The sequence below is a fragment of the Diceros bicornis genome, chromosome 6 (genome assembly GCF_020826845.1).
Source record: "Diceros bicornis minor isolate mBicDic1 chromosome 6, mDicBic1.mat.cur, whole genome shotgun sequence".
NCBI classification, from domain to species: domain Eukaryota; kingdom Metazoa; phylum Chordata; class Mammalia; order Perissodactyla; family Rhinocerotidae; genus Diceros; species Diceros bicornis.
The window spans coordinates 14,552,886-14,574,763 of record NC_080745.1 but is presented as its reverse complement, the minus strand read 5'-3'; the positions used below and the strand labels follow the sequence as shown (position 1 = coordinate 14,574,763).

Sequence of the window (21,878 nt, the reverse complement as noted above, 5' to 3'; positions counted from 1 at the left end):
CACCTCCATGGGCACCAGTCACGGCTGCCATGCTTCTCCAAGTTCTTTTTCTGTTTTGAGGAATGTGATCAGAGTACCACAGGAGCAGAGCATGCCTTCATTAGGGGATAGAGTTCAAGGAGTTCTGAACTCCCCTGTTATTCTCTGAGGACTGGGCCTTCTTTTAGGGGGGTCAGACAAGCGAGAATTTTTGGCCCGTGTGTTACTGGAAGTAAGCTCAAGGTAAGGCCTACTCTTTCAGATGGGGATAACTACCATTTTGTAGATGAGGAAACTGAGCCCAGAGAGGATCAACAATCCCAACTATGGACTCCAGACAGGGTGGAGGGCGTGCAAGATATTAAGCATCACTTCTCCACCTCCCCAAATATCTGAGGGGACCTTGCTCTTAAAAAGTGCTAAGAGTAGGCAACAGTTTCTCATTGTCTGAAGGAGAAGCCTGGGGTTATAAGGTCTGAGAAGAGGGGCAGGCTGGGAAAAGGGAGGCTTAGTTCCTCAGATAAAAGGAAGGAGGCTGAAGATTATGCAGTGTCCAGTCACTGAGTGGCAGATGATGATTCAATGGAAATAACAGAAACTCAACGATAAGCTTTCCCCAGAAAAAGAGAAAAAGGGATAGGTCCAGGACAGCTACAGCTGCAGTCTCTGACTGGGGGGCAACAAGCAGGAGTAGTGGGTGAGGGCATCTAGGATTCCCATGGGTTGAACCCTTCCAGAGGCTACGGCTCCACCTTCGCCTGCCAAGTACAGGCTGGATGTAAAGTGACAGGACATACCAGGCAAGGGGAGGCCAAGTTCTGGACAGAAAATGGTCCCAATTCCAAAGAAACCAATTCTTGGGAGTTTATGAGAAAACAATTTCCAGGCACTGAGATTGTAAACTGCTTAGTCATTTCAGAAAGCCACACCTATGACCCAGCAATCCCTCTCCTGTTTTTACACACTTGAGCACCAGTTTTCAAGCTCTAACCCATTTGTTGGTTGTGAAATCAGCCTACTATACGGGAACAAGTACTTCTTTTAACAGAATGTAGGACAATAAAAAATAAAACATCAAAGTACATTACAAGTAATTAGAGTGTTGTTTCATGAAATGAAATCACAGACATATAAAATTGTTGGTTATACATGTATATGTATTACACACACACAGACACTCTTCCTTCAGAAATCCAAATGGCTCACTCTCTTCACTGTAGCCTTCCCAGTGAGGTCTTTCCCTCTCCACACTAAATTCAAACCATCCTATGGACAACTTTTCCTATTTTTCTTAAAAGAAAAAGGTTAAATTAATCAAACAGTGGAGGGACAACTGGTTATTTATTTGGAAGAATAGAGAGCTGCTTACCTCATACCACATATAACAAGAAACATCACAGAAGGATATATGAAAAATGCAACTTAACGTGATGTCTGCTTCACGCATGTCAAAGGGGAAACATATCTGCCACCAGTTCCAAAAGGAATTTACTCATGATGATACAAAAGTACAATGAGGCAGAAACACAACTTTCAACTAGTAGAATAACTTTATTTCTAATACTGAGCCTTTAACACAGGAATAAAAAACACTGTGCTGCTTATTCTCCATCGGCTCCACCCAGGCCTTCGCTGTGCCCACCTGGGCTCACCTGTAGATGGCATCTGGTTGAGTTCTCCAAAGGGAGGCACCAGCAATTTGGTGCCACAATTCTGGTAATGACTATGTTTCGTACGAGGTGGTCCCTCCTTCATGAGGACAGCTCTCATTGGGCTCTGGTAACACTTGTTTCCATCCTTTGCCCCTTTAGGACTTAGAACAGTAATGGCTTCCTGCTGATGCTAGTCTCTAGTTGCTTCAATATTCCTTGTTTCTGGACCAAACCACTGTAATAAGTCTGCCATTAATATCTTCTTAGTTGGAGCAGAATTCTGTTTTTCACTAGAACCATGGCTGATACAAATAGGCATCCCTATATTAACTTGTTAAAAGAAATAATTTTTTTCCAAAATTGCTGTATAGAACATTAACACTTAGAAAAGAATTAGTCTGTATCGAGGGAATGCCTTCAGCTCTAAATAACAGCCCTAAGAATAAGTAAGAAACCACTATTAACACAGTAATACAAAGTCACAGTAGAGAGCAGGTCCAGATAGAGCTGTGCAGCTCAGTGGCACCACCTCTGAGCTGGGCTTTTCCCATCTTGTGTACTGTTATCTTCAGGCTATTGCCCATCAGGGCCACAAGCTATAATCTGCTATAACATACAGACACGAAAAAGTCCAGCAGAAGAGAAACAATTGCTTCTCACGTTATGACAATATTTTATCACTGAGATTGCTGCCAGAAGCACTGCAGAATATTTTCCAAACATCTCACTGCTCACGTGTCCACCCCAACAAAATCAGTAGAATAGAATCTTCATGATTAACTTCGACTAATCTGGATTTACCCCTAAATCATCTGGGGGAAGGATAGACAAAGAGACAAAACAGAGCCCAGCACATAAGTAGTAGGGAATGTCTGTTGCGTGGGCAGTGTCTCTTGGAACTGCTTATCAATGTGTTCCAAAGAAGCAGAGGACACAGTAGGACAAAGGAGACAGAGACAGAATATGATACTCTATTAAATTAAATATAAATACATAGCTCCTGGGTTACATACAACTCAGGTTACATATATCATGCCTAAATAGATACAGCAATGAAATACCAAGAGTATGGAAAAGGCATTTCATTACACACTACTACTTCTTATTTGTAGAGTGCAGTGAGTATTACTGTTCATAACTGATGTTAACCTTTGCAAAATTTATGTAAATATCGTTGTTACTAACAGCATTTACATTATTGACTGACCCAGAGATAGCTGAAAAACCTCAGAAAAATATTGTTTGGCTTTTTTATGGAAGTGGTAGTTCAGTAATAATGGCCATAATTGTTCATATATGCCAGCTGAGTCAGAGAAAAGGTAGGTGATGTGGTTGTAAAATAACACATACTGGCCACACTATAAAGAGACTCTGGTGATATTTAGAATAGGACTGATGCAGAGGTAGTTAAAAACCTCAATAACACATATTTGGCTTCTTTACTGATGAGACAGTTCAGTAATAACTGGCCATAACCATTTATTTATGCCAGGAAATAGGAGAAGGGGTATGTGGTTTGTACTTAAAATTTTCCAAATATATTTTCATATATACACAGTGGTGTGCTACTGAAAATATGTGACAACAGGTTCTCCGAAAAATAAAAACCCTGATTTGTAGAGTCTGCCAATTTCCATGGTGCAAATACTCCCACTAAAGCCAAGCTATCAGCATGATGGCACTGAATGCAGAGTTGGGAACAGATGTGCAGTGGCACACCATTATACAGTACTTTCACCATGCAAGTTCAATACTACAAGTAACCTAAAGAACAAAGATAATAGCAAAATGTCATAAAATAATTAGGAAGTGATGACTGTTGAGTATTTACTACCTTTGTTTTTAATACGATTTAACTGTAAGTTTATATAATTTTTAAATAATGACTATGTTTAACAACTGGCTCACAAAATTCCTGAAAATGTAACAATCAGCAGTACTTGCAAGCCAGTAGGCGCTTACGCTAGCACACCACTATATGTGTGTATGTGTGTATGAACATATTTACATATACATATATATACATATATAATTATGTCAACCTATAAAGACACTGGTGGTATTTAGTTTGGGAAATATTAATATAGACCATAATAGTTATTTAACTAAGGGTTCATATTTTCTCTTCACAAGTATATTGGGCCCCAATACAGAAATCAAGCATACCTCAAATTTCTGTTATATTAGCATACTCACATAAGGCCTGCAAACATCAGGGACTCTTCACATAAATGTTTAATGCTGTTGTCATTTTTTTAAGCTTCAGATTTCACTGTGAATATGGGTATAAAGGAATATTATCCATTATATTTACGATAAAATTTTGGTATCATATCCACTACACCACATAAATCCTAGATAAAGATTTTTACCCCACTACTTAAATGAATAAATTTCCCCTCAGCACAAATTTTATGATGAAAAGTTTTAATTTTTCTTGAAAGCTTTCACATGTTCAAAACATTAATATGGTTTTATTCTAGTATTAATTATCTGAAGTACAATGAGACATTCACGTTCCAGTCATTTGTGGCATTCTTTGGGTTTCAGTAATCTCATTTTTTAAAACTATGTATAACAAATTTGAAAGGGTAGATGAAGGCTTTTGAACATTCAGGATGCTGAAAGAGCTTTCACCCTTGTGTGAATTCTCTGATGTTTAGTGAGTACTGACCTCTGACTAAAGGTTTTCCCACATCCATTACACTCATAGGGTTTCTCCCCTGTGTGAGTTCTTTGATGTTTAGTGAGAGCTGATTTCTCACAGAAGGTTTTCCCACACTCATTACATTTATAGGGTTTCTCCCCTGTGTGAGTTCTTTGATGTACAATGAGGTTTGACTTCACACAGAAGGATTTCCCACATTCATTACATATAAAGGGTTTCTCTCCTGTGTGTGTTCTCTGATGTACAGTTAGGGCTGACCTGTGACAGAAGGATTTTCCACATGCATTGCATTCATAGGGTTTCTCCCCTGTGTGTGTTCTCTGATGTTCAGTGAGGTTTGACTTCACACAGAACGTTTTTCCACATTGCTTACATTCATAGGGTTTTTCTCCTGTATGTGTTCGCTGATGGTTCGTAAGATGTGGTTTCTGACAAAAGGATTTCCCACATTCAGTACATTCATAGGGTTTCTCTCCTGTGTGTGTTCTCTGATGCTGAGTGAGGTTTGACTTCTCCCAGAATGTTTTCCCACATTCACCACATTCAAAGGTTTTTTCTCCTGAGTGACCTCTTCGAAGCTGCGTGAGATGTGATTTCTTGTTGAAATTATTTCCATTTTCATTATGCTCATAAGGTTTCTCCCCCAAGTGTACTACCTGATGTTTAAAGAGGGCTGACTTTTCCCACATTTTGTGCCTTACTTTATATTCATGGGGAATCTTTCTTGTGTAAGTTCCCTGATGGATAATGAAAGTTGAATTGTCACAGAAGATTTGCCCATATCCATTATATTCATAAGGATTCTCCCCTGCAAGAGCTCTCTGATGTCCCAATCTTAAATCCATATAGAAAGACTTCCCACAAATACTGCATTCATATGGCTCCATTTCCAAATGAGTTCTCTGAGACAAATTGAGCTTTAAACTTTGGATGAAGGTTCTTCCACACTCATTATATTTACAGAGTGTCTCTCCTATCTGAGTTCTCTTGTTTGTGAAAAAGGCTGCCTCCTCATGGAAGCCTTGTCCATTTTCATTATACTCAAAAGGCTGGTGAAAAATTGACTGAGAGAGAGCCTGGCTATGACTGAGGACATTCCTTTTTTGATTATATTTGTAAGATTTCCCTCCAGTAGGAATTTTCTCATGCCTAATATCAAGATGCAACTTCTCATATACATTAAACTCTTCAGGCTTCTTTCCAGAATAGTTCTTTCTACTAATAATTAAGCCTGAAATATTTTTCAAACTCATTTCACATGAGTCACATATCTTATGTGGAAAATTTCTTGACGGAACAGAGTCTGTACCCAGATTGAAACTTTTCCTTACTCTATCACCACTATCTGTACTTAATGTTTTGTTGGTGGTGAAAGCAAGTTGCCAAAAATGTTCATCTTGATTTTCCTGGCTGCTCTCTATCAGGTCATCAACTTTCCAGTCTTCTAGAAATGAGAAAAATAACCACATCTTATGAATCCTAATACATTTTTAATGGAATTGGACTTTTACACAAATGCCCTATTATATAGTCAATTCTTTTGTTTTAGGCTCTGTTTCCTGGTGTGAACTAAATCCAACTATACATTTCCTTTACCCTTCTGGTTTGAATGCAAAATAAATACAGGCTGCAGTGGAAGCAGAGAAAGGAAACTGGCAATGATATTTAACACATTATAAATATAACCTTCAAAACTGGACAGAAAAAGGTAAAATAAAATTCAAAGCACAGGGAACTGGGGAGTGGCTGATTCAGAAACAGGGAAACTTACAGAATGGGTGAGCCCAGGAGAGACATTAAACACTGAATAAAGTGACAGTGAAGATTGGCAGACAAGGGCTTTCAGAGGATGAACTATGTTTGGGGAAGACAGACCAGCACTGAGTCCTAATCCCCTCACACACTGATTACTGGGGTAGGGTTCCTACTAGAGTATATGCTTCCACTCTACACAGAAACATCAAACTGAAGTTCTGAAAACACCAACTTCCTCGGGTTCAAAAGAATAGTCCTATAGCCCAGGATCTAGTTTTTCATTTAATTTATTTCACAAGGAATAATTATTTTTTTAAACGTTGTAACAGAGGCAGGATAAAGGTGAAATAAACTCAAGACATAGTGAGCAAGGGATGGAGATTTTCTGAGAGTTGTTATTTGAGGGAGCAGGAAACTCAGAGAACTGAATGAGTTCAACAAGTGAGATTTTTAAAAAAAGGAAAACTGTTTGAGAAACATATTAGAGAATGAATTTGGTTTATCAGAGGCAGATCAGGGTTTATGCCCTTATCTTCTCACAGTTTGATTAATGTGGTAGGATCCTCAATAATATGCAAGTTGGCATTCCTTTTTTTCCCATTTGATATATCGACATCAAAATAAACTTCTGAAAGCACCTATTTCCTCATGTTTTAAGGGACACTGCTTTATCTTAGACTCTAACTCTCTATCTAGCTGTGATTCACAACAACGCAAATGTCCAACAGGAAATACAAAACAGATGAGGGGCAGGCCATCTCTGCAAAAGGACCAGCTTCATTTTGTTTTCTCACAACTGTTAATGAATTTATCCTGACCATCAAATCATATGTTTCTTCACTTCAATCAGCTAGCTTACTTTTCCCAAAACAATTTTGTTTCTGAGGCAATGTTAACCTTTAAGTCTGTTTTTATATCTAGGTTTATCTTTTATATGAAGGTTTTCTGCTTTTATATCTAGGCTCATCTGTGGCTTTTACTTACTTGTGAGGATCACATTTCTCTATATGGTTCTGAGACCTTCAGTCAACTTTATCGTAAAAATTCTTGGCTATACTTCACTGTTGCTACCCAATGCAACAATGTTAATCACATGTTAAAAAAAAAAATCTATGACAGTCCTAAGCCCGCTCAAGGACCAAAAGATAATAGTTACTATCCTGGCAAAAACAAATCAAAACAAAAACTTTATACCAACTGGATTTACATTAAGTGTTCAAACCAGCATTCCACAAGTCCATTAAAAATATCTCTGTGCAGCTCTAGCTGAGTCTCATAAATTGCTCATTCCCAACAACACACCTTTCACTTAATTAGCTGCACTCCGGCTCTTCTTGGGACCCAGACATCCTTCAGGAAATGCTACTTTCTTTAATTTAAAACAACAAACCACAAAAATAATAATAAAAGAACAAAAGCCAACAAACTCTACAACATCCCTACCATTTTCAGCCTCTACTTGCTGCCTTTAGAAGAAGTTACTGTTGGTATTACTCACTGTAATGTAAAATAAATCCCTTGCTAAACGCTACACCTTTTGTCATGACCACAGTCCAGCTCTTGGCAGATGTTACCAAAATCCTGCTTCCTCTGACCTCATTGAGGAGACAGTACATTAATGATTCTTAAAAGGCAACGTACATATGAATTATTTCCAACCTGTACCTGATAAGCTGTAATACAGGAGAAAAATAAGGGAACGTGCATTTAGGAAAAGTACTACAGAATGCTTTCTGGGGTCGGCCCCCTGGCTTAGCAGTTAAGTGCGCGCGCTCCGCTGCTGGCGGCCCGGGTTCGGATCCTGGGCGTGCACTGACGCACCACTTCTCTGGCCATGCTGAGGCCGCGTCCCACATACAGCAACTAGAAGGTTGTGCAACTATGACATACAACTATCTACTGGGGCTTTGGGGGAAAAATAAATAAATAAATAAATAATTATAAAAAACAAAAACAAAACGAATTGAAATTAAAAAAAAAAAAGAATGCTTTCTGAATGGATGAAAAAGAATGATCTCTTCTAAACTTGGCTCCATAGTTACTCAACAAAACAATTATTAAAGTATCAGAATTAGGAAGACTAAGAAAGGGCCTTCTCTTTGAGAAAACAAAATCTCAATAAGGAAAGAAATCCTAAGCAAGAGTCATAAGATCAGGTCTGAGTTTTTTGGGATACAGCTACTAGTGGATTAGGGGGGTCATAAAAGATGGACCATTTAAGTTACAGAAAAAAACTGAGCTCTAATTTAAAGTAAGTGAAATAGTAACAACAAGCCATTACTATATACCACACAAAGTCTAACGCTGTACATGCATAATACTAATTAATTTAAATACCTGAAAGGGCAAAGTAAATAAGAAACAAAGAAAGTTGCAGATAAAAGAGAAAGCATTTATAAGTGAAATTTAAGATATAATGTAGTATGGGATTTAGTATAAAATCTGAGGAGCAGAAAGAAAGAAATTGAGATAGGTAGAATAGGACCACATTGTAACAGTAAACAAAAGGAGATTTAATTTCATTTATTAATAAAGAGCAACTTTGTCAGGCTAGTGAAAGATAAATTAGATACTTTAGGTAAAAAATAAGAACCAATTAGGAATTAGATCAAGCCAGGAATGACAGAACACAGACTGGTTTTGAGTGATAGCAATGAAAAGTGAGAAAATGAAGAGATGCAGAAGAAGGTTTCAAAAGGAAAAGAACAGAAGTATGAAGAGACTAGTTAAAGAGGACAATAGTTGAGTACAGTGACCCTATGGTTGCCATTTAAGATAGCAATAGGATGGTAGAATGTTCCGTATTAGACTCTTGGGAAACCAGGCTCTCTGGTCTTCATGTCACTCAGACTGTTCCTTCTCCATCTCCTCTAATGATGAGATTTAATGGATTTACACACTTTGTAAAAGTGGTATCATCCCAGGACTACTTCTCTCACAAACAATCACTCTCTAGAAAAGGGGTCAGCAAACTATGACTGCAAGGCAATGGTCCTTCAACTAAGAATGTTTTTTATGTTTTTAGAGGGAAAAAGATGGAAGAGGCAGAAGGGAGGAGTGAGGAGGAAGACAGAGGAGGAGAAAGAAGAAGAGAAAGAGGTAAGAGGAGGAGGGGCAACAGTAACAACAAGTGAGGCCACATGTGGTCCACTAAGCCCAAAATATTTACTATCTGGTTGTTCACAAAAATGTTTGCCCATCTCTAATCTAGAAGGTCTCATCTAGCCCCATGCCTTTAACACCACCTAGAGTTGATGGTTTTCAAATGGATACTTCTAGTTCTGGCCTCAACCACGTACTTCATACTTCTATATATCCAACTTCCTATTCAATACACAGACTAGATTCTAACAGTTATCTCGAGCTTCTCGTGTCTAAATTTAAATTTGTAATAACTCCCCTATAATCTCTCCTCCCTAATTTTCTCTATCCCAGTAAATGGTACCCTAATTTATCCAGTTGCTTAAGACAAATCATTGGAGTCATGCTTGACTCCTCTTTTTCTCTTACACTCTATATCTAATCCACAGCAAGTGCTCTTGGTCTCATCTTCAAGATATATTTACAAATCTACCACTTCTCAGCACTTCCCACATAGGCTTAGCCACTGTCCTCTCTCCTCTGGAGTACATAATAGTCCCCTAACTGGTATTTCTTCCTTACTCATGCCTAAGCACCACTCACCTACCACAGTGTATTCACTGCAAAGAAGTCAGAGAGATCCTTTTAAACTGTAAATCAGATCTGATAATTTAATTTGATTTACATTTACTCAAAAAAGAAAACAAGGATTTCTCATATCACTCAAAACAAAATTAATGTATCTACCCATGGTCCACGTTACTTCCTATGACATCATCTCGTACCAATCTCCCCCATGCCCATGCACCTCCAGCCACAATGACATCCTTGCCATTCTTCAAAAACTTTAAGAATACACTGTCTGAGAAGTTCAACACCTGATGTTCCCTCTGCCTGAAATACTCAGAATCCACAAAGCTCACTCTCATTTTATTAGAGTCTCATCTCTATTGTGGACCTACTCAAAAAGGTTTCCTCTGACTTCCTTACCGAACAGCCCAGGCCATCATTCTCTATCTCCCTTTCTACTGCTTAACAGTATTTACTACCTTCACAGTACTTACTACTACCCAACATTGTGTGTGTGTATACATGCACAGATATCTACGCATGCAAACACACGTATGCTCTTTGTCCCTCACTGTAATAAACATTCTATTATAACAGGGATATTAATTCTTTTAATTACCTAAAAACATAACTGGGTCATAATGAGTGTTCATCATATATTTTTTAAATAAATATCTGAAATTATTCCTTGAATACCTACCAGCTAACAAAAGGTATCCAAAGATACTAGAGGGAAAGTGAATAATTTTCCTTGGCTAGTTTCTCTTTTAAAATTATCTAAGATGAAGCCAACTGAGTTTGGATTATGGGTATAGGTAAATCACCCTAAAATGTCAAAGAACAAAGGAAAGTATTTATGAGTAAAAGTGACATGGAGGAATGTGATTAAGGTAACGGAGGGATGTGAGCCAACTGTCCTTAGTTACTTCCCAAAGTCTGGGGCTAAAAAAAAATTTCTGAAAAATATTTCAAAGGTGATAAACCCTAAACCAATGGCTTAAGATCTCATTTCCTCTGGCTTGCATCTGCCTGTGAACTCACTAACTCACCTGGGCGACACTGGTTTGGGAATCCTTCCTCTAATGTCCAGGGCTCTTCTCCTTGCTCTATCTTGAAAATTACTTCTGGCTTAGAAATGCAATATCCTGTTAAGAGAAAATAATACAGCCTGTCTTCGGCGACTCTGAAAAAATGACGGGGAAGAAAGGTATAGCTTCAGGAGCTGTCCAAAGGAGGTATGCAAATGAACCAATCCCTGAGGAAGTAAGAACATATTTTTTTATGGTGGCCAAAAGGGATCGGTCATCTCAGAGCCTTCAATCTCAAGCTTCAAATCAGAAAATTCCACAGGGAGTTCATGTGTTTCATCAACTAAGAAAGGCATGCTACTGGTAATCATATGGAAAAAAATTCTTACCTACTGAGACAAGGTGGCTATAATTTTCCAGGATCACATCTCTGTATAATATCTTCTGAGCAGGATCCAGCAAACACCACTCTTCCTGGGTGAAGTCCACACATACATCTTTGAATGACACTTGTTCCTGTAACGGTATATTCCTTTTCTATATGAAGACGTCAGAACTATGTGATGTGGAAAAGATTTAAAAGAACTAATCTTTTTAGAGTTTACTAAAAATTGACATATAAGATTGCCTTCTTTTGTGCTACACTGTGTAGGATAAAAGAAATATCTTGTACAAATTGAGTTTTCACTAAGGGCCTGGAACTGTCCTCGTTGCTACAAATACTATCGATGAAAACAAATAAACACAGTTCCTGTTCTCAAAGCGCTTATGACCTGATAAGGAGACATACATACTAACATTTATTAAATCAGACATTGCGTGAGCTAGCAGCACACACAAAGTAGACTGGGATTACCAATGAAAAGTTAGTTCTGTCATACTATCTTTTATATTATCAAATTAACGTCCACTGAAGACGTGAAACTTTCAGTTGTTAAAATTAAGAGGGAGATTAAAATGAATATGATACAGGCCCTGACCAAGCTCAACCCACGACTGAGTAACGTGACCAGCCCTGCAATCTACCTGCCCACCAGAGAAAAAGATGAATCCTCTCTGCTAAAAGAGATCATTTTCTGGAGCATCTACCAATTTCACACTTATTAAATACAATGTTTGGCATCCAATAAAAAATTTCATGTTATGTGAAGAGACAAGGACCAAGAAAAACATTGACAATAAGAGCAGACTCGCAGGGGATCTAGATATTGGAATTAATAAACAAGAACTTCAAAATTAATTATGATTAATATGTTCAATAAGAGGAAAACATAAACAAAATAAATGAAAAGATGGGAGAAGTCCAACAGATATATGGCATGTGTGTTGTGCAGAAAAGAATTAATAGAGCAGCCGTGAGACTGCTATCCTTTGAAAGGTCTGCTACAAGGGTGTCCCTTGCCTGGCATCTGGGAACTTGGACTTCAAGAGGGTTCTCATCATTCCCTGATAAGAATGGTTCATTGAGCCTAAACTATTTGTGTAAACAATATGGTTTATGCTGCACACATGCATTCCTTCTGGAGTTTGGAATTTTGTTATGTGCTAAGCAGAAAGTACCTATGTGAATAGCCTCTGATAAAAACTCTGAGCACTGAGTGTCTACTGAGCTTCCCTGGCAGACATTTTACATTTGTTGTCACATCTCATTGCTAGAGGACTTAAGCATGTCCTGGGAGAAGACACTTAGAAGCTTGTACATGGTTTCATCTGGACTATGCCCCATGTGCCTTTTTCCTTTGCTGATTGTGCTTTGTATCCTTTCACTGTAATAAGTCACAGCTATAAATACAACTACATGCTGGGTTATCTTAGTGAATCACTGAACCTGGGGATGGTCTTGGGGACCTCTGATACATATGCGTACACATACATGTACACACAGGCATAAAATGGGCATTCTAGAACTGAAAAAATACAATATCTGAAATTAAGAACTCATTAAATGGATTCAAAATCATTTAGAGAAAGAAGACACAATCTGAAACATGTATACATCTAACAAAAGAGTATCAAAATACCTATGGCAAAAACTGATAGAACTGAAAGGAGAAACAGACAAATCTATAATCATAGTTGGAGACTTCAACACCCCTCTGTCAGTATTGAGAGATCAAGCAGACAGAAAATCAGTACATATATAGATGACCTGAACAGCACTATCAATCAACATGATCTAACTGACATTTATAGACTACTCCATCCAAAACAATACAATACACATTCTATCATTCTATTCTAGCTCACATGGAACATTCACCAAAATAGACCATCATCTAGGCCACAAAACACACCTTAATAAATTTAAAACAATAGCTATCATACAAAATATGTTCTCAGACCACAATGGAATTAAATAGAAATCAGTAAGCAAGAGATAGCTGGAAAATCCCCCAAATACTTGAAAATTAAACAACACACTTACAAATAATCTACAGGTCAAAGAAGAAGTCTCAAAAAATTTTTAAAAAATATTTTAAATGAAATAAAAATGAAAATACCACATCAAAATTTGTGTGATGCAGTGAAAGCAGTGCAGAGAAGGAAATTTATAGCATCAAATGTATATAGCAGAAAAGAAAGATTTAAAATCAGTAACCTACGCTTCCATCTCAGTAAACTTAGAGAAAAAGCCAAATTAAGCCTAAAGCAAGCAAAAGAAAGGAAATAATACAAATTAGAATAAATCAATGAAATCAAATACATGAAAAAAATAGAAAAAAAAAATCAATGAAACCAAAAGCTGCTTCTTTGAAAAGTTCAATAAAATTAATACACCTCAAGACCAGCTAACCAAGAAAAAACAGAAAAGAAACAAATTGCAAATCTCCGAAATGAAAGATAGGTCAACAATACTGATCCTAAAGACATTAAAAGAATAATAAGAGAATACTACAATTCTATTCCTGAAAAATTGATAACTTAGATGAAATGAACAAATTCCTTAAAAGATACAGCTACCAAAATCACACAAGAAGAACTAGATAATGTAAATAGACTTATATTTGTTAAAAAAAATTAAATCAATAATTAAAACACTTTCAAAATAGAAAGCACCAAGCCCAGATGGTGTCACTGGTGAAATCTATTAAAGATTCAAGGAAAAAATAATACCAATTCTCCACAATCTCCTCCAGTAAATAACACTTTCAAACTCATTAGATGAGGCCAACATTACCCTAATACCAAAACCAGATAAAACACTGTGAGAAAACTAAAGACCAATATCCCTCGTTAACATAGATGCAAAAATCCTCAAATATTGGCAAATCAAATCTGACAATGTATAAAAAGAATCATAAACCACAACCAAGTGGAATTTACTCCAGGCATCGAAGGATGGGTCAATATTTTAAAAAAAATCAATCAATTTAATTCAGCACATCAACATGCCAAAAAAGAAAAATTACATGACCACATCAATTGATGAAGAAAAAGCATTTGACAAAATCCAACAGCTATTTATGATAAAAACTCTCAGCAAACTAGGAATAGAAGGGAATTTTCTCAGCTTGATAAAGACCATTTACAAAAACCCTACAGCTAACATCATATTTAATGTTAAGAAACTGGACACTTTTCCCCTAAGCACAGGAACAGAGCAAGGATCTCCTGTCTCAATACTCTCATTCAACTTTGTACTGGAAGTCCTAGCTAGTGCAAGAAGACTAAAAACAAACAAAAATAGAAATAAAAGGTATACGATTAGAAAGGAAAAATAAAACTGTCTTTATTCAAAGTCAACATGATTGTCTGTGTAGAAAACTCACACAGAATCTACAAAAAGGAAAAAAATACCTCCTGGAAGGAATAAGCAAATACAGCAACATCATAGGATACAAGGTCAATATAAAAAACTCAGCTGTTTTCCTACACAGTAGTACCCCCCTTATCTGTGGGGGATATGTTCCAATAGCCCCAGTGGATGCCTGAAACAGCAGATAAAACCAAACCCTACATATACTATGTTTTTCTCCTATACACACATACCTATGATAAAGTTTCATTTATAAATTAGGCACAGTAAGAGATTAACAACATTATCTCCTCTTCGGCATCTCCAAATTGCCAGCATTACTACTCTTGCGCTTTGAGGCCATTATTAAATAAAATAAGGGTTACTTGAACACAAGTACTGCAATACTGGGACAGTCGATCTGATAACCTAGACAACTACTAAGTGACTAACAGGTGGGTAGAGTATACAGTGTGGATATACTGGACAAAGGGGTGATTCATATCCCAGGTGGGATGGAGCAGAATGGCACAAGATCTCATCACACTACTCAGAACAGCATGGAATTTAAAACTTACGAATTATTTATTCCAGGCATTTTCCATTTAATATTTTCAAATCGCTGTTGACCACGGGTAACTGAAACCACGGAAAGTGAAATCACGGAGAGGGGGCTACTATATCAGAATAAACTGTTGGAATTTCAAATTTTTGAATGAAAAAATACCATTTACAACAGCACCAAAAAGAAAAACATCTCAAGTATAAATCTATACAATATATCACAGGGATAAGGAGAAAAACAGAAAAACTGATGGAAGAAATCAAAGATCTAAATAAATGAAGAGATATTCCATATTTGTCAATCAGAAGAATCAATACTGTTAAGATGTCAATTCTTTCCAACTTAATCTATAAATTCAGTGCAATTCAAATAAAAATCCCAGCTATTTTGTAGATACTGATGAAATGATTCTGAAGTTTATTCGGCAAGGTAAAAAACCTAGAATAGCCAACATAATGTGGAAGAAAAAAGAGGATTCACATTACCTGATTTCAAGACTTACTATAAAGCTACAAGTAACCAAGACAGTGCATTATTGGTGAAAGGGACACATAGATCAACGGAAAAAAATAGAGGGTCCAGGAATAGATCCACTGAAATACATTCAACCGATTTTTGACAAAAGCACAAAGGCAATTAAATGGAGAAAAGATAATCTTTCAAAAAATGGTGCTTGAACAAGTGGACATCCATGCAAAAAAATGAACCTAGACACAAACCTTACACCTTACACAAATATTAACTAAAAATAAACCATAGACCTAAATGTAAAATGCAAAACTATAAAATTTCTAGAATAAAATATAGCCCATAGAACATAGAAAATCTATATGACCTTGGATTTGGTGATGCATTTTTAGATACAATGGAAAAAGCACATTCCATGAAAAAAAAAATACATGGGTTGGATTTTCTTAAAAATAAAATCTTCTGTTCTACAAAAGATATTTCTAAGAAAATGAAAGGACAAGCCATAGACTGGGAGAAAATATTTGCAACACATATATCATAAAGGGCACTGCACCCAAAATATACAAAAGAACTCTTAAATAAAAGTCAATAATAAGAAAACAAATAACTCAATTGAAAAAGGGGCAAAAGATCTTAAAAAACATGTCACCAAAGATATGCGGATAGCAAACAAACTTATGAACAAATGCTCAACATCATCTGTCATTAAGGAAAGGCAAATTAAAACAAAAATGAGATACCATGACACATTAGAATAGTTAAATCCAAAACAATGACAATATCAATTTCAGTTCCAGATGCAAAACAACAGGAATTCTGATTCCTAGCTGGTAGGAATGCAAAATGATACAGCATCTTTGTAAAGCAGTTTGGCAGTTTCTTGCAAAACTGAACATAGTCTTAACACATGATCCAGCAATTTCACACCCTACGTGTTTGAAAACTTATGTCCACACAAAAACCTACATATGAATGTTTCTAGCAGCTTAATTCATAATGGCAAAAAACTGGAAGGAACCAAGAATCCACGGGTTAACAATTCTGAAATCACTTATACATGCTGAAATTGAACAATTAAGTAAATGAAACGCAGACAGTGGTAGCCAGATTCTCATTGTTAGAGTGGGAGATTACAAACAAGCAAGAGGAGAAAGCTAGAATGTTCCATGTGGTAATGATTACAGCAGGAGACATCAGTGTGAACTAATACTTAGCTTAATATAGATACACATGGTTGCATACTGAAATATTTATAGATATGTGTAAATACATGAGTTAGTATACACATGTATTTCCTTGTTCAGTCAGCTGAGAGGGTCTACAAGCAATGACACACCAGTAGCAACAGGCACACCCAGCCCCTCAATCTTGGTTTCTAAAACCATGCTCCAATAAAAGGACCAAGAGCTCTTCAGGAAAAAATGGCTAGTTCTAAAGCAGGGAATACTTAAGATGGGCCTGGAATATCTCCTAGTACCAGAAAGTAAGGAAGAAGTACTTAAACAAAAACAAAATAATGAGGTATGTCAAAAGGACACAGGAACCAATTAAAAGTGCTCTTAATAACCACCTGGAACAATTTAAGCAGCAAATGAACAAGGTAGTATTAGACTATAACCAAAGTACAAAATAACTAGCCATCAGCTCATACTGATATAAATAATCAAATAAATAAATGGGAGAGAACAGACAAATCTTCTGTGCAGAATACCTAATAATTTATGTAGATACTCTACCACGAAGGAGGTGTAGCATAACTCCCCACTTCCCTCCCCAGAGTATAGTATGAAAATAGAAGAAAAAAAGAGTAACTTTACAGTGGAGAAACTTGACATACCAGCTCAGCCAGGCGATCAACAGTGATACACCAAATGTGCTAAGTCATGCTCAGAGCATTTACTTTTGATATGATGTGACCAAACGACACTTTACCTTTGTGGTCCTCCTCCAAGAAACCGATAACCCCAGTCTAATCATGAGAAAAACAGCAGACAATTCCCAATTGAGGGACATTCTACAAAACACCCGTTTTGTACTCCTCAAAACTGTCAAGGTCATCAAAAACAAGGTAAGTCTAAGAAACTGTCACAGCCAAGGGGAGCCTAAAGAAATATAACGACTAAGTGAAATGTGGTATCCTGAAACAGAATACCTGTATGGGAGAAAAACACCATGAACAATCATCAAAAGACAAATGATATATCAGAAAATAATAGTCTGTAACTCACATAAATAGACATAGACAAGCATTAGTACCCTTAATATATAAAGAGCAAACTAGACACTGGAAAAAAAAAAGCCAGAAACCTGAGAGCAAAATGGGCAAAAGACATGAACAGATAGTTTACAGAAATATAAATAAAGACTCCTTTTAGATACACGAAAAAATATTCAACCTCACTCAGAGTTAAGAAAATTGCAGATGCAAACTACATGAAATTCCACTTTTTACCTATCAGTTGCCAAAAATCCAAAAGTTGAACCACATGATTCTATGGGAGAAGTGTGGAGAAACAAACACTCTCATACAGTACCAACAGGAATACAAAATGATACTATAATCCCACCAAACTGATGAAGTATATCAATTGTATTCACCCTTTGACCTGGCAATCCCACTTCTGGGAATTTATCTGATAGAATAAACCTATACATACAAGGTTATTCATTAAAACACAGTTTGTAGTAGCAAAACGTTGGAAATAGTTAATAACTAATTTAATAAACTATGGAACATCCACAATTGATGTGGTGTCATGGACAACAACAGAGGAGACTCAAATCAAAGAGAATATGGAAAATAGTATCAAATGCTGCAGAAGGGTCAAGACAAAGACTTTTCCAGAACTGATTCAGGTGAGTGGTGGTGAAGGAGCAAGGCTACATTCACTAGGTTGAAATGCAAACGAGAAATGCAGAAACAAAAGCCAGAACTGTCTGCTCCTTAAGCTAGAAATACAAACAAGTTGACACAAACATTTTTGGAGAGTTATTTTGAGGACATGCAGTCCCTCCATTCTGCCGCATCTTCAAGGTCTTATTCCTGGATCAAGTAGGACCATGAGAGAGCTATCTACTCAAACCTCACTGGTCCCCTGAAAAGTATGTGCACTGAGTTCTGCTTTGGTGCTGTGCTGTTTCCACCAAGAAATGATTATAGGCACTACATTGTATTTATTTCAGTGTTGTTATTAGAAAGATCAGAGAAAATTTTACAATAACTTGTATAAATCTGTGAAATTCAAACTCATGCATCTAATTTTGCCAAGTGCCCAACTTTGGACTCGCTACTCTCACTACATTTACCTTAATGTAAATTTTTGTCTATTTCTACTTTTTCATTGCAAAAATATAAACCCCTATAAACTTTAGAAAACCCATTTTAAAACAAAGTGGGAATAAATAAACAAAAAACTCACCTGGGCTTTGTTCATTTTCCGCTCTTAGTGGAGGAAGGAGAGCTGAGGGAGAAGGAAGGAAGAAGGAAGTCAGGAGCACTTGGCCCGCCCTGCAGTTCCTGGATTCACCTGCCTACACAGCTCCACACACAAGATACTTACATGTCCATGTGTGGCTCCGATATATGTTGAGCTTAGACATGATACTTTTCACTGAGTGAATGTAAACATTTGTCTCTTACTGATTTATTACCAATTTAGGTTCTGTGACACAGAAAAATTAAAAACATGAGAAGATGAGTTTAACATATAACAGTAATCTAAAGGAGGAAACACTATGGATTTGTCAAAACTTATGTTGTAGGGGGCAAAAAAAACCCTTCAAGCCATCTTGTTTATCTATTTACCTGCTAACACCGTTAATCCTATGAGGTCAGATAACCTCTGAAAAAAGGGATGGGGGTATTTAAGGCAAGATACATTTTTTGAAATGTTTGTTCTAACTTGCTTACAATTTTCAAAATGATCTTTTAATAACATACTAACTTTGACCTAACAGTGACAAAACGGGCAGTAGCCCAGGAATCTGCAAACCCGACTTTTAATCTTGGTTCTGACACTAACCAATTGCGCGAGCCAGTCACCTTCTCAGACTCATTTTTTTTCTTAATCTTTCAAGTAAGGTCAAAACGGATAACTCAAAAAGGACCTGCATGCACCACCATCCTGTGCATCTGTAAGGCCAGGAGAACGGGAACCTCAGCATCTCTCTAAATGCCATCAACAATGGGACATTGAGGGCAGCTCACCTCTGCAAAGAGTGAACGAACAATGACTGGAGAAGGGGGTGTTTAGGGAGGGGTAATGACAGAATTCCCTTAGCTATGGCTGGTGAGCCTTTCATTAGTGACCATGGCCTCACAAACTCTCCAAAGAGGTGATATTTCCTGCGTAGCCTGCGTGCCCACCCCTCTCAGCTCCAGCTCACCTCTCTCTTCTTAAATTTGTCCCAGACCTTCCACCGTCACACAGCCTTCGATGGCTTCAGGATACTGTGTCATGGTTATACATAACAAATAACAAATGAATACATAATAAATAATAACCTGGGATCTGGTTAACGTTAGAGCCAGGAAAGGGCCTTGGTGGCTAGCTAGTCCAGCCCCGACCGTCTTCCATTACTCACAAATGAGTTAACTGAGGAATGGAGGCCCTAGAGACTTGGCCAAGCTCCGGCCGCATGTATTACATACGTAACAAATAAATACAATAGCAGCTAACAAAATGTGAGTGCTCAGAACAACACAATGCGGCAAGTATTCTTGACACCCGCATTTTACCAAAACGGTAACCGAGTCACACGTCAGCTATTTGGTGGGATCAGTTCATTTACATCGGAACCCCAGCCCGGCGCACTCATTCTCCTTCACAACCATCTCCCTCCCCGTAAGCCCAGAGCAAAAGAATCGCACGCGCACACGTCACTACGCCAAGCGCACGCAAGTCGCGCACGCGTACTCGCTCTTCCCCGCACCCCAAACCCCACGCCCGTGGGACCAGCGCAGACGTCACGCACGCGCACTCCCCACCGGCGGCCACACGACGGTGTCGCCCGCTCAGCGCAGGGGCTGGACACTTGTGAACCCAACGAGCCTGAGAGCCCACGTTCCGACGCCGGCCCCTTCAGACACAGACGCTGCCGCCTGCCGTCCCTTCAACTCTGCAGGCGACACAGCCGCCTAGGTCTCGCCGGTGTCCGCAGGGCTTCTACGCACCACCGGGCATCGCCGCCTCCGCCAGACCCTCGAGCTGCGGACGGCCCCCTCGGCCCTCGCCCCCCCCTCCGGGGCTCACCCGCAGCTCCCTCGCCGCGTGGACCGGCAGGCCAGGGATTGTTTCCCACGAGGGGCTGGAGGCCGGGGAAGGAGCGGTCTGGAGGAGAAGGCGGGGATGCACATGCGCAGAAGGAGGGAGCGGCGCGGTAGCGGCGGCGAGCGGGAACTTGGCTCCTGGTAGTTGGGCTGGAAAAGTGGCTCTACCCATAGAAGCGATGCCTCACTCGTAAATTGTGAAAGTAAGGTAATAGTAGTACCTAATTAACAGTTTTTATAAAGATTAAAGGTGTTTACATTATAAAAGCACTTTGGACGGTGTCTGGCACATAAATTGTTAATACCTGTACATTTTTTGGGATTTCCCTTGTCAGTATACACCATGCCCCCTCCTTCAGAAATCAGCTGGAGAGTTTCTGCCTTGTTTACTGCGTTGAAAGATTACTGAGATACTCAGTCCTGTTGCCTGCAGCCAGGTTTCTTTCCGTGCCCCAGAGATGTGCATCCAAGCAGTGTGCCTTTTAGACACAAACCAAGAGAAGGGAATGTGTGCGTGAATTTCATTTATGAACGTGGACAGATGTTATTTTAGTTTAGATAAATTTATTTTCTAGCAGTTGAGAAAGTAAATTTATCTAAACGAAAATAATAACTGTAACCAGCCTAGTTATTTTCTGGAATGAGGAAGAAAGCTAGCAATTCGGTATTAAGTAATAATAAAAACTTCATATGTTTGAAACTGTTCATATACCACGCTTGATGAAAGCACACTCCTGGAACCAACCATATTTTACATGGAACCAAATATACATTCTTTTATGTGCTCATCCTCCTGATATTTTTAGCACAGTATGATGATATGTCATATTATTTTATGGCAAACTTTTAATGAAACAATATATGGTGAACTCTTTTTGGTCAATATCACTTTCTAACTTTTGTTTTTTAATAACTTTAGATTTACAGAAGAGTTGCAAAGATAGTTCCCGTATACCCTTCACCCAGCTTCCCCAGTTCCCCTATACCCTTCACTCAGCTTCCCCTAATGTTAACATTCTATAGAACCATGGTACATTTATCAAAGCTAAGAAAGTAACACGGGTAAAATTCTATTAACTAAACTACAGAGTTTATTTAGATTTC

General features: G+C 38.0%; 1 protein-coding gene across 5 annotated transcripts; it reads right to left on the bottom strand.

The window, feature by feature from the left end:
- Positions 1-1,280: 1,280 nt before the first annotated feature.
- LOC131406968 (zinc finger protein 248-like) lies at positions 1,281-20,928 on the bottom strand. 5 transcript variants are annotated; one of them, XM_058542901.1, is made up of 7 exons: positions 20,758-20,928; positions 19,892-19,955; positions 19,066-19,167; positions 18,925-18,966; positions 11,123-11,249; positions 10,755-10,850; positions 1,281-5,743 (listed from the first exon to the last, which is right to left on the bottom strand). In XM_058542901.1, the coding sequence occupies exons 4-7, from the start codon at positions 18,937-18,939 to the stop codon at positions 4,245-4,247; spliced, it is 1,737 nt and encodes a 578-aa protein (XP_058398884.1). In that variant the 5' UTR covers positions 18,940-18,966; positions 19,066-19,167; positions 19,892-19,955; positions 20,758-20,928; the 3' UTR covers positions 1,281-4,244. The 5 variants fall into 5 exon arrangements, with proteins under 5 accessions (XP_058398884.1, XP_058398885.1, XP_058398887.1 ...); XM_058542902.1 differs by lacking the exon at positions 19,892-19,955 and having other exon boundaries at positions 20,758-20,823; XM_058542904.1 differs by lacking the exon at positions 20,758-20,928 and having other exon boundaries at positions 1,281-3,903; positions 4,673-5,743; positions 19,066-20,323.
- Between the last annotated feature and the right edge of the window lie 950 nt (positions 20,929-21,878).

What these genes read in the sequence shown, in the direction of transcription:
- LOC131406968 (XM_058542901.1), bottom strand. An exon ending in TAGCCACCTTGTCTCAGTAG is followed by an intron (nt 10,851 to 11,122) that starts GTAAGAATTTTT and finishes TTCTCTTAACAG; the next exon opens with GATATTGCATTTCTAAGCCA. An exon ending in CCCAAACCAGTGTCGCCCAG is followed by an intron (nt 5,744 to 10,754) that starts GTGAGTTAGTGA and finishes TCTCATTTCTAG; the next exon opens with AAGACTGGAAAGTTGATGAC.